At 38.2% G+C, this 13,769-nt stretch overlaps 1 protein-coding gene across 2 annotated transcripts; it reads left to right on the forward strand.

Annotated features, from left to right (window-relative positions):
* The first annotated feature begins 9,633 nt into the window (after positions 1-9,633).
* On the forward strand, positions 9,634-12,676 carry LOC139133837 (low-density lipoprotein receptor-like). 2 transcript variants are annotated; one of them, XM_070700601.1, is made up of 4 exons: positions 9,634-9,707; positions 9,823-10,062; positions 11,297-11,594; positions 12,560-12,676. In XM_070700601.1, exons 1-4 carry the CDS (start codon positions 9,644-9,646, stop codon positions 12,654-12,656), a joined length of 699 nt encoding a protein of 232 aa, XP_070556702.1. In that variant the 5' UTR covers positions 9,634-9,643; the 3' UTR covers positions 12,657-12,676. The 2 variants fall into 2 exon arrangements, with proteins under 2 accessions (XP_070556702.1, XP_070556703.1); XM_070700602.1 differs by having other exon boundaries at positions 9,826-10,062.
* Positions 12,677-13,769: the final 1,093 nt, after the last annotated feature.

Here is a 13,769-nt window from a genome sequence, read left to right on the forward strand (position 1 = left end):
GACATTTTGTCAAAAAAATTGTATTGCTAAGTTATCCATATATACCAAAAATCAGACCTCTAGCTCTATCGGCTCGCTCAAAATTAGATATGTGCATAATTAATGAGGTACAATATGTGGCGTCATAAGGTGTCCCTTCATACCAAATATGAAGAGTGTAGCACTTGTGGTTACTGAGTTATGCACAAATATGTATATTTGAGGTCAAGGGTCATTGAGGTCACGTGACATTTTGTCAAAAAAATTGTATTGCTAAGTTATCCCTACAAACCAAAAATCAGACCTCTGGCTCTATTGGCTCGCTCAAAATTAGATATGCACATAATTAATGAGGAACAATATGTGGCGTCATAAGCTGTCCCATCATACCAAATATGAAGGGTTGTAGCATTAGTGATTACTGAGTTATGGACAAATATGTATATTTGAGGTCACCAAGGTCACGTGACATTTGTCAAAGTGTCTGAGATATCTGCGTGAACGGATGGACTCACATGGATGGACTCACGGACTGACATGACCCAATCTATGAGCCCCCTGGACTTTATCTGTGGGGACTAAAACTGTGTCACTGCATCCTTTTGCAATATGAATACTATGAGAAACTAAATTTTTATTTTTCTTGGCCTTATACATGGGAGTCTATGGACTGCCTTATACATGGGAGTCTATGGACTGCCTTATACATGGGAGTCTATGGACTTCCTTATACCATAGACCTTAAAAACGGAAGGACAGGCAACTGCCAGAAAAGACAAAGAAACTTGCGTGTTTACCCGTACGATCTGGGTTATAATCCTCTGCGCAGTTATGTAAACGCAAAAACACGTCACGTGATGACACAGTGACGTCTTGGCAGCACTGGAGCTACACAGAAGACGCTATACCTGTGCTGTCGAGTCAAGTCGCGTTCTGTTCCGGGGTCTAGTTCACCTTGTTTTCAAGCATTGTATTACCCATTGATTTTTACAGACAATTTTGCTACCATTTTCGACAGATGAGTCACTATTAGGTATATTTATTGTTGTTGTTTTTTGTAATTCCCGTCAATTCATGATCGAGTCGGCAAAGTTAATTTTGCAATCTAATCATTGTACACCCCTGATAACTCTTCCGTTTATTTCTGATTCATGTGTAATGCTGTAAACTTTCTTTTACTTCATTATGTACTTCTTGCACTTCGGCACTGTAGTATTTTTAAAAACTCGTGCGTCTTCAGCCCGATCGGCCATTGTTGTTTACGAAGCGACTTCATGTTTCAACTGAAAATTTCATACCGTACCCTGTCATATTTCTCTGCTGTAATGATAATGCATGTCAATGATAGTAAACGTTTCAACGCTAGGTATTTCGTCAACTGACTAGTATTATGCGGGGCAAATCATGTTTACATTGAAAAACTTGTACCAAATTCACCAAATTTGTACCAAATTCACGTGCAGGCATCTCCAGCTCGATCGGCCATCATGATTGCTGTTGATGGACGATCTTTTTGTGCGTTTCAACCATAGACCTTAAAGGTCTATGTTTCAACTAAGTAATTTTTTTACCCTCTTAATAATGCATGACAGTGCTAATGTACGTTTCTACGTGTCTTATTTCGTGGATTGAACTAGTATTTTTAGGAGGAAGTCATGCGTACATTTGTAAAACTAGGACTATTCACGCGTCTCCGACTCAGTCGGCCATTGTTGTTTACAACACGACATTTTGTGCGTTTCCTCTGAGTAATTTTTCGTACCGTCTCATGTTTCTCTGTTGTAATAATAATGCATGACAGTGCTAATGTACGTTTCTACGTGTTTTATTTCGTGGATTGAACTAGTATTTTTAGGAGGAAGTCATACGTACATTTGTAAAACTAGGACTAAATTCACGCGTCACCGACTCAATCGGCCATTGTTGTTTACAACACAACATTTTGTGCGTTTCCTCTGAGTAATTTTTCTTGCCGTCTCATGTTTCTCTGTTGTAACAATAATGCATGACAGTGCTAATGTACGTTTCTACGTGTCTTATTTCGTGGTTTGTACTAGTATTTTTGGGAGGAAGTCATACGTACATTTGTAAAACTAGGACTAAATTCACGCGTCTCCGACTCAATCGGCCATTGTTGTTTACAACACGACACTTTGAAACATAGACCTTAAGGATGTACGAGCGGTACGCGCGCGTGGAATTTGTCACTTCCCATACGATTACATTGAAATTTGCTGGAAAATCAATTTCTACTGATGTCATTTTCATGAAAATTTGCACAAAGCTCAGTCTAGAGAAATAAATAATATTGATCAAATAAAATTATATGGTCACCGCGCTAAATTTTGAGATAAACAGCATTGAATTATTTCGTCCATAGAAAATGCATTGGAGAAAAAATGCTGACTCAGCATTTTTTCTCACAAATGGCAAAATTTATGGTCATTTATCTCACAAACGAGTGCGGTGACCCCTATATTTTATCACACATTTTGATAATACTTACAAAGGAGTATCCAAAAATTGACAATTTAGAAAAATGACATTACTTTTAATTTTACCGATCGTACATCCTTAAAAACGTTTTTAAGGTCTATGTTTGAAATTAGACGCGAAAGCTTGAGCATGCGCTGATCGCAATGTTGTAGTCATTAACATAATCTCGCGTCTGACAAGTCTCTCAAATCACGGGAATTTCCGTGAGCTTGCGATACGAGAGATAATAGTTACGTTTGTTTATGTTAATGAGTGTTCAAGTTTTTCACGGATTATAACCAGGATTACATGGAAGAAAATAGCTAGTTGCCTGTCCTTCCGTTTTTAAGGTCTATGCTTATACATGGGAGTCTATGGACTGCCTTATACATGGGAGTCTATAGACCGCCTTATACATGGGAGTCTATGGACTGCCTTATACATGGGAGTCTATGGACTGCCTTATACATGGGAGTCTATGGACTTCCTTATACATGGGAGTCTATGGACTGCCTTATACATGGGAGTCTATGGACTGCCTTATACATGGGAGTCTATGGACTGCCTTATACATGGGAGTCTATGGACTGCCTTATACATGGGAGTCTAGGATTGCCTTATACATGGGAGTCTATGGATTGCCTTATACATGGGAATCTATGGACGGCCTTATACATGGGAGTCTATGGACTGACTGCCTTATACATGGGAGTCTATGGAGCTGAAAACTAAAAAGTCCTCTACCACCGCCAAATTTGATCGCATTGTGAAACAAATCAACGTGCATCTGTATGAGGTAGGGTACTATCCTTGTACCAAGTTTGAACGAAATCGCTCCAGGCGTCTCTGAGATATCTGCGTGAACGGACGGACGCACGGACGGACGGACGGACGCACGCACGGACGCACGCACGGACATGACCAAACCTATAAGTCCCCCGGACGGTGTCCGTGGGACTAAAAACATGATAACATGGATCGGGAAATGGAAGACAGAACAAGAAATATTCGTTTTAACAGTGTCGGGGAATGAAACCGTGACATAAAGACGTGATACAGGCATCGCGGGAAATGGAAGACAGAATAAGGAATATTCGTTTTAACAATGTCGGGAAATGAAAACATGAAACAATGATACGATACAGGCATCCGGAAATGGAACAAGAAATATTCGTTTTAAAAATGTCGGGGAATGAAAACATGACATAAAAACATGATAACATGGATCGGGAAATGGAAGACAGAACAAGAAATATTCGTTTTAACAATGCCGGGGAATGAAACCGTGACATAAAGACGTGATACAGGCATCGCGGGAAATGGAAGACAGAACAAGGAATATTCATTTCAACAATGTCGGGAAATGAAAACATGAAACAATGATACGATACAGGCATCCGGAAATGGAACAAGAAATATTCGTTTTAACAATGTCGGGGAATGAAAACATGACATAAAAACATGATAACATGGATCGGGAAATGGAAGACAGAACAGAAATATTCGTTTTAACAATGTCGGGGAATGAAACCATGCATAAAGACATGATACAGGCATCGGGAAATGGAAGACAGAACAAGAAATATTCGTTTTTAACAATGTCGGGAATGAAAACATGACATAAAGACATGATACAGGCATTGCGGGAAATGGAAGACAGAACAAGAAATATTCGTTTTAACAATGTCGGGGAATGAAAAACATATGAAACAAAGATACGATACAGGCATCGGGAAATGGAAGACAGAACAAGAAATATTCGTTTTAAAAATGTCGGGGAATGAAACCATGGCATAAAGACATGATGCAGGCATGGGAAATGGAAGACAGAACAAGAAATATTCGTTTTTAACAATGTCGGGAATGAAACATGACATAAAGACATGATAACATGCATCGGGAAATGGAAGACAGAACAAGAAATATTCGTTTCAACAATGTCGGGAAATGGAAGACAGATCAAGAGACATATATACACAACAGGGGCATGGGGAAATGCAAGAAAGAACAAGGAATATTGGTGTTTATCAATGTCGGGGAATGAAGACATGACAAATTTACGATACAGGCATCGGGGAAATGGAAGTAAGAAAAAGAAATATTCGTTTGTATTTATGTCGGGAATTGCAAAGGAGATATAGAATACACGACAGGGGTGTCGGGAAATGCAAGAAAGAACGAGAAATATATTTGTTTTTATCAGTATCGGGGAATGAAAACACGATAGAACGATACGATACAGGTGCCAAAAATGAAAGAGAACAAGAACATTGTTTTTATAAGTGTCGGGAAATGAAATCGAGGACAGAAAAATACGATTGGGAAATGCGTTGAAGTACAAGAAATGTTCGTATTTATTAATGTCTGGGATTGAAACTAGTCTGAAACAGACAACAAATATTTGTTTTATTAGTTAAAACAAGACAGACGATAATGCAGATGACCGGAAATAAACGGCAGCCAGAATAATTCGTATTATACCTTGGCTTACCAAACGTGATTTATGAAATAACATACGTCTCAAAAGAAAGCAACTTTCATGGATTTCTTGCTTCCCGAATACCATCAACATTATGAATTGCCTCAACTGCGCGTTTTTGAAGGGATCACTTGTTTAACATAGCTGGAAAGACACAGAAAATATTGTATACACAGCATGAACAAACATGGACACCCGCGATTGGCTTGTTGGAGACTTTCAAGAAATTTGACAGTTCTCTAAATTTCAGATTGAACGCGGTAATACACTGTAGTTATGCTAATAGTTGAATGTACAGTATCGGGCTGGTTGTGTCACGTGTGGGTAGGTAGGGTGAGCGAGCTCATTATGTATTGTCAACAAGTCATCGTTGATGACACAGTCCCCACTTGTTAATGGGTGCTTTGATTACAGGTCCTCAGAGAGGATAGAGTCCTCTTCATTAGGTCTGTGATAAAAATACTTTTGAATAAATTCGCTTGATACATGTCTGAGTTGTAGTTCAGGACATGAAAAATCATAATAAAATGGCCACATGGTGGCCATAATGGATCGAATCACAAAACAAATCAATGTGCATATGTATGACATATGGTAGGTCAATGTCCTTGTACCAACTTTGATTAAAATTGGTTGAAATATGCCTGAGTTATGGCTTTGTACATGAAAAAATCATAACAAAATGGCCGCACAGCAGCCATATTGGATCGTATCACAAAACAAATTGACATGCATATGTATGACATTGGTCAATCTCCTTGTACAAACTTTGAATAAATTTGCTTGATACATGTCTGAGTTATGGTTCTGGACATGAAAAAACGTAATAAAATGGCCACACGGCGGCCATATTGGATCGTATCAAAAACAAGTCAATGTGCATGTGTATGACATAGGTTGATGTCCTTGTACCAACTTTGAATAAAATTGGTTGAGATATGCCTGAGTTATGGCTCTGTACATGAAAAAATCGTAACAAAATGGCCGCACGGCGGCCATATTGGATCGTATCACAAAAAAATTGATGTGCATAGTTATGACATTGGTCAATGTCCTTGTACCAACTTTGAATAAAATCTGTAGAAACATGCCTGAGTTATGGGTCTGTACATGAAAAAATCGTAATAAAATGGCCGCCTGGCGGCCATATTGGATTGTATCACAAAACAAATTGATGTGCATATGTATGACATAGGTCAATGTCCTTGTACCAACTTTGAATAAAATCTGTAGAAACATGCCTGAGTTATGGCTCTGTACATGAAAAAATCGTAATAAAATGGCCGCCTGGCGGCCATATTGGATCGTATCACAAAACAAATTGATGTGCATATGTATGACATAGGTCAATGTCCTTGTACCAAGTTTGAATATAATCGGTTGAGATATGCCTGAGTTATGGCTCTGTACATGAAAAAATCGTAACAAAATGGCCGCACGGTGGCCATATTGGATCGTATCACAAAAAAAATTAATGTGCATAGCTATGTCATTGGTCAATGTCCTTGTACCAACTTTGAATAAAATCTGTAGAAACATGCCTGAGTTATGGCTCTGTACATGAAAAAATCGTAATAAAATGGCTGCCTGGCGGCCATATTGGATCGTATCACAAAACAAATTGATGTGCATATGTATGACATAGGTCAATGTCCTTGTACCAACTTTGAATAAAATCTGTAGAAACATGCCTGAGTTATGGCTCTGTACATGAAAAAATCGTAATAAAATGGCTGCCTGGCGGCCATATTGGATCGTATCACAAAACAAATTGATGTGCATATGTATGACATAGGTCAATGTCCTTGTACCAAGTTTGAATATAATTGGTTGAGATATGCCTGAGTTATGGCTCTGTACATGAAAAAATCGTAACAAAATGGCCGCACGGCGGCCATATTGGATCGTATCACAAAAAGAATTGACGTGCAATCTATGACATTGGTCAATGTCCTTGTACCAACTTTGAATAAAATCAGTTGAAACATGCCTGAATTACGGCTCTATACATGAAAAAATTGTAATAAAATGGCCGCCTGGCAGCCATATTTGATCGTATCACAAAACAAATTGACGTGCATCTGTATGACATATGAAGTAATCCTTGTACCAAGTTTGAATGAAATGCTTCGGGCATCTCTGAGATATCTGCGTGAACGGACGGACGCACGCACGGACGCACGCACGCACGCACGCACGCACGCACGCACACGACCAAACCTATAAGTCCCCCCGGACGGTGTCCGTGGGGACTAATTATGCATGAGCTGGAGTAGCTCATTAACGCCGGTTTTCGGGAGCTGCAAGGCGTCGCGACAGATCGCTACGTGTCCCGCGGGATCGCTCGTGATCGCGGCCACTTTGATTTTGACAAGCTCCCTTACACAATCAGTACGTTCAGACTGACGACTTTGCGTCGGCCCAGGTCCCGACCAGGGCCGGGGCCGACGTAAAAAACCAGTGTGGACACGCTGAGTCGGCCCTGGGCCGACTCAGTTTGGTCCCGGTTAGAAGGGGGGGTTCAGGGCCGACTCAGGGCCGACGCAAAATTGGTCCGACGCAAATCGCCAGTGTGGACACGTTACGTCGGCCCTGGTCCCAGTTGACCAGGCCTCCGCTATGGATCGAAGTTGAACTAGTCACACTATTCGCACAAAACAAACGACGTTTGAAACTAAAGTTTACACCTATCGAAAGTTTTCAATCCTGTCTTTACATTTTAATATCATCCCATGTACGCTGAACTTCCCACCAACCTTTGTTCCGCAAACGAGACCATGTCATTCGATTCCACAGTGCACGTAATAGACTAGAGAGGCATGTCAAAAATGCCGCGCACTGGTTATCCTCCACCGCGGTCTTATATATACCATATGCTCATCCAATAAATGGTGAAGATCTCTCCGATGATTAAAGGTTGAGTGGTAGTCATATTTGCCCTTCTTGTGCGTAAAAACACAGGAAAATCATGAACAGTAGAAACAGCGTGCCATATTCAAATGCGCCATTTTGAACTTTGACAGGTCAGAGGTCACAAAGGAAGGCAAAGTTACGTCGGCCCTAATTCTGGTACCGGTAAGTGTGGACACGGACCAAATTTAATCCCAAAAGGACAATTATTTTGCGTCGGCCCAAATTTCAGTTGGGTTGCCAATGTGAACAAGATAGTATACGACAGTTTTCAGACTCGGAGGCATATGATCATCTCTGCAGATTATGCAACAGGCCCAGATCACGTGAGGCCATGAGGGGATATCCACGCAACTCAGTACCAAACACTAGCGCTCACAGAGTGAGCAAACACAAAGTGAGTACCCTAACGTCAGCTCAGTAGTCTGTAATACAGTAGATTGTAGTCAACTAAGAAACCTTGGAGAAAGGCTTAACACTGTGGCTATGCCGCCAAGTCCCTTTTGATTTTTGTCATAGCTCAAAATCGTTCTCCCACACCTCAACCTGAGCCATGAACACCCCCACCAGTTTATGATATGACCCATCACAATGGCATGACGTCCACGGATCTTGACAGACGGAAGTCTTGACAGACGGAAGTTCTTGACAGCAGCATATTGGTTTCCAACTGTAATACCTTCTCTGTCTATAAATAGACACGAGAAGGTATAAACAATTGCCGGTGGTCTGGACCATCATGAAGTACTAAAAATAACCAATTATCAGTTTCAGAATTGATGGTGATAATTAATGACCATTCATTTCAGAGTTGACCCCTTATTATCTCCATGACCCCATCTGACCCATACACTATTGAGCTATGTGACGATACGATCAGATTTATTCTATGTTTGTGGGTGGTGAAGACTCGGGGACCTGCCACCACAGGACAGTCCATCGGCAAGTCAATCACCTTACTGCTGACACGTTCAAGAGATGACAGGAACTGGATACTTGGAGACCAGCATCAATATATTTACCAAAAATCAAATCTGTAAAAACTCTTTTTTGGTTGGAGATAGGCTTTACTATATTATATTTTTCATAAATGTATCTCTCTGTCATTATAACTTCCTTGATGCATATCAAAAATGAATTGTAAATAATCATTAGAAGTAGGGAAACATTTCTATTCTCAAGGAAAATGAATCCTGAATATATGCACTTCTCTTCTACCTTTTGTATCTTCTGTGGGACAGACTGAAAAATAATGTTTGTATCTTTGTGTTTATCTAAATAAACATGTCAGATTGTGCTTTGGTTGAGTGACTGTCAAATCAGTGTGTAGTTAGTGAGCAGTTCTTCTAAAAACTCTTCAGCAAATGATCCCATCAAAAGCACTGTGTGATATACTAGATGACTTCATCACAGCTGCCTATATATTGCAGTGAGGGAATTCTAACATTATAACAACAACAACAACACCAACAACACCAACAACAAAAACAACAACAATAATATATGAATAATAATAATAATAATAAATACTTTTTCAAGTTCAAGCCATTAAGGTCAACCATCAGATAAGGGAATTGTTTTAATCTCGTACTGCTGTTTTTTCAGTGAGAAGCAGGTAACCCGGGGGTAATTGAATGTGCACAATCTGTCAGATTGGGATTCTCTCACATTCAAATGTAATCATAACAAATTACATATTGCTAATAGTAAACAGTTAGAAATCAAAATCCTTTATATATGTATCATGTTTCTCAATATCTTACTCTCCTTCTCTTTCTGTCCTCTCAGTTCTCTTTCTGGATGGCTCTTATATTTCTATGTCTTACTCAAGTTGTTTCCTCGTCCTCTGATGGAAAGACACATGGTAAGCCTTTGTACATTGTAAGTTTATTTTTCATAAGTAATTTAAACCTGAAAAATGATGTTAATGAATGAATAAATTCATAAATTAATCTATTTGATAATTTTTATTTTGACAGTAGATCCTGATCAGGTACCGTGTAGCTCTGGTACCTTTAATTGTACCAATGGAGATTGTTATCCCTACCATTTCAAATGTGACAGACAACTGGACTGTAAAGATGGTTCAGATGAAGAAGGCTGTGATTCAATATGTCAAACAGATCACTTTCTATGTGATATGGAAAAATGCTTTCCCAATAGATGGAAATGTAATTATTTCCAAGACTGTTTCGATAACACTGATGAAAAAGACTGCCGTAAGTATACAAAGCATATTATGGCACTTTGTCAATTTTCTTTGTATTAATCAGAATATATGCTTGTATTTAAGGTGGAGCTGTATGTTAACCAACACAGTTTTTTCAAAGGAATATTTCTCATCAAAGATGACAAAGAAACCCCCTCATAAATATGTTTAAAAAACAGAGAATCTAAAGTTTAGTATGGTAGTAATAGTTTACGCAAAGGATGAAGGGGTGTATATTTTGGATAGAAAAGCTCAATTTTGTTCTTAATGAGGAAAATTAATTAAAGTCAAAACTTGATACCATGATATTTTTTGAAATTTAATATTTCACTTGAATGAAGAGTATATGAAGAAATAAAAGAATTTTAGTTTGCATTATACATCCTCAATCTAAAGTAGTAGGGATTGAAAGCGAAATTCAAATGTCTTTACTAAGTTGCCAAACAAAATAGTTGTTTTGTTAAATAGTATTCAAAAGTTACAATGTGAAAATTTCAGAAAATTTGACACTGCCTGAGTGAAGTAAAATTCTTTGGAATTCATGAAAGTGGGAGAAAATGAAGCCAGAAATCGGGTGATTTGTGTAAATTTACATTCTATTTTCACCCCAAATACAACTGTATACACAAGCTAAAAGGTGAACCAAACCAATATTTTAATCTTTGGATGACAAATTACGTAAAATTGAATTAATCTTTGCAAAAAGTGACTATGAGCAAAAAGCTGTGTTACGTGCAGCACCACCTTAAAGGCCTGAGTTAGTGTCAGATTACAATTTCAATGGAAAACAAAAGGCTATATTAACACTCCATAATTCTCTTACAGACTGGAACAAACTTTATCCCGGCATCAAGTCCCTAGCCTTTAATGAACACATTGAACCAATGTTGTCCAAATGCATACCAGTTATATGGAAAACAAAGTCCATATAGGAGAAACAGTTATTGACTGACACTTGCAATTCAATAAATAGAAGTGCACATTACGAACAATGAGAGTTTGTGAGAGTTTGTGATCAGGAAAAACATGCTTTCTTGTATTTTTTGAAAGGCTAAAAGGATCAATAAAATCATAGTGCCATGACAGTGGATTGAGTTGCAAATGTTAATATTTTCATACCCAGTGTTCAAAATTCTGTCCATGGTTCCGGTTCTTCATAACATTTCGTAACTCAAATGTCTACATATTTAAGCCTAAATATTTACAGAATTGTAATTTAAATAGATGATATATTTATCTTCCAGCAACCATGCCATCAAGTACAGACAGTGTTATTGAAAGTTCTGCATCAGCCACTGATGTTATGGATGCAAGTGAAAGCATGTACACTTTGCCTTCCACTGCCAATGGAATACCAGTTGATTTCAATGTGACAACAGTTGGTCCCAGTGTGACAACAGTTGATTCTAACGGTACATCTGATGGATCCCCTGGCAATAATGGTACAGCTGATGGTCAAGTCTATTTGACTGCAGGTGAAAAAGCAGGCATAGGTGTTACTGTAGTGCTGGCAGTACTAGGAATTACAGGATTGATCATTTGGTATGTTAATAAAGACTTCTCTAATTCTGATTATGTTAATTACTCTGCCACAGGCATGTTTTTCCCCACCGGTATACCATAGAATTCAATATGTTATTAATTGAATTGAATTATTATCAAGATATCAAGATATATGTACTAGAACTAACATAAGACCACATTATCCTCATACAGGTTGAATCGAGGAAATGAAAACCGGCAGGGCAATATCTAGGTGCTTGTCAAAATACAACAAGAAATAATTTCATGAGTTGATGAAAATACTGGAAATGTGTAAAATGGTACAACTGTTGGAGCTTTAAAGGGACAGGAGTTCAATATAGTTCCCTCCTGGAGGACTTGTACATATTATTTATCTGTCTAAAGTGGACTGAAATCCAAAAGTCTAAACCTAATTTCCAACATATCATGTTGTTTGTAAATTATATTTTGTTGTTGTTTACAAATGGATTCAAGGCTGGACCAGAACTCAGCTGTCAACAGCAACATCAGGCATTTATAATGACACTGTTAAACAAGTTGAACACAGATCATAAATATGATTTAAGCAGTAGAATGCACAGAAAACTCTGTCATACAAACAGAAGTTCAAATTTTGGTAAATATATGAAGCGAATTACAGCTATTTGAGCTCTCCATGAAAAGCATTGAATTAAAGCAAATTTGAGAGAATTAACAATATTATATGATAGATAGATAGATTGTTTATTTCAGTGATTGTTTATTTCAGTATTTGTGGCCTCCGGGCAAAATATACAAAATAATTACACGATGCGAAAACAGATCGTTAGTGTACAGTACAAAATAAGCAATGTCAAATAGGTACACTGTAAATATGTACAATAAACAAGTAAATTTATACTGGTAAGTTTCTGACAGATTCTTCCCTGTGCTTTAACAATATTTATGTTTTTCATTGTTATATTTTTAATGGTAAATGGACATTTTGATTCTCTTGGACACAGGAAGTACAGACAACGGAAGAAAAAAGACCAGTCAAGACCTGCAGGTGATGATGACCTTGAAACTCAAACTCCGCTACAAATTGTGATTTCGGACTAGCTATACTAACTGGAAATGCCTCGCAGGTAATTAAGTGACTGAACTGTGAAATCTACAAGTAAATTAACCACTTTTACTGCTAACATTACACAGTCAGTTGATTTTATATACAGCATTTACTTGATTCCAAAAGGTACATTCATGGTTAAAGAGGGGGCATAATTACCTTTTTTTTGGTACAAATGTATTCTTACAAATCTAAGCCACTGATATTTATTGAATGATGTACATGTTTTGGAGGGGAAGTACCGGTAGGCTAAAATTGATGCGGTGTGCATCATGAGTTCATGGATAAAGCTAGTCCAGGTTTCAATAGGTAACACTTTCATCTTCTGTAATGGTGTCTCTGCTGATGATGAGGTAGACATTATTTGTGATGATAATAATGATTTCATTGATTAAATAAACCCAAATTCTATAATTTTCTGTTACATCAGGGGTCAAAAGTCTACAATTTGGCCTGAATACTTAAGCAACAAAACTCTACATTTTTTTGTAAAGTGATAGATCAAATTGTGCTTGAGGCATGAATGTAGTCAAAGGTCTACAGTGATCGAAATAATCGTGGCAATGGTGGCATTTGCCACCAAAACTGTCAATCTGCCACCAAAATTTTTTTCTGGTGGTATTTTTCTGCCACTAAATTTTGGGTCATCATGTCATTGATCCTACGGCTTGAATGAAGGAACACTGAAGGAACACGCGTTGTCTGATGACGGAAACACTCATTAGCAAAAAAAACCTAAACTTATTGCGACATTTTGGCATGAATGAAAACACAGCGTGAATCCAAACTTGTGATTGGCTAATCTCCATATCGATGACAGCAGCTTTGTACACTTGACTTGTTGTTGCCCTCTGTGATAGCCGCATATGCAGTCATACGGCACAAGATAAAAGCATGTTGTGACATTTTGAAAACAAAGCCAAACTGCAGCTGCATGAATTAAATAACAATAAATACTTGCAATTCATTAGCCGGTACAGGGCTCAAAAATTCCTATCGCCCGACGCCCGTGGCTAGTGAATTTTGCGTTTGGGCAAGTAAATCAATATGCTTCCCGTCCGACGGGCAAGTGCACCAGCGGTTGAATTAACTAAGCTCTGGACAAT

The sequence above is a fragment of the Ptychodera flava genome, chromosome 5 (assembly GCF_041260155.1).
Source record: "Ptychodera flava strain L36383 chromosome 5, AS_Pfla_20210202, whole genome shotgun sequence".
Lineage (NCBI taxonomy): Eukaryota > Metazoa > Hemichordata > Enteropneusta > Ptychoderidae > Ptychodera > Ptychodera flava.

Bases quoted from the DNA above. Each gene is read 5' to 3' on its own strand.
- LOC139133837 (XM_070700601.1), top strand. From the start codon at position 9,644: ATGGCTCTTATATTTCTATGTCTTACTCAAGTTGTTTCCTCGTCCTCT. The intron at 10,063-11,296 runs GTAAGTATACAA...TTTATCTTCCAG, and splicing joins CACTGATGAAAAAGACTGCC to CAACCATGCCATCAAGTACA. The intron at 11,595-12,559 runs GTATGTTAATAA...TCTTGGACACAG, and splicing joins ATTACAGGATTGATCATTTG to GAAGTACAGACAACGGAAGA.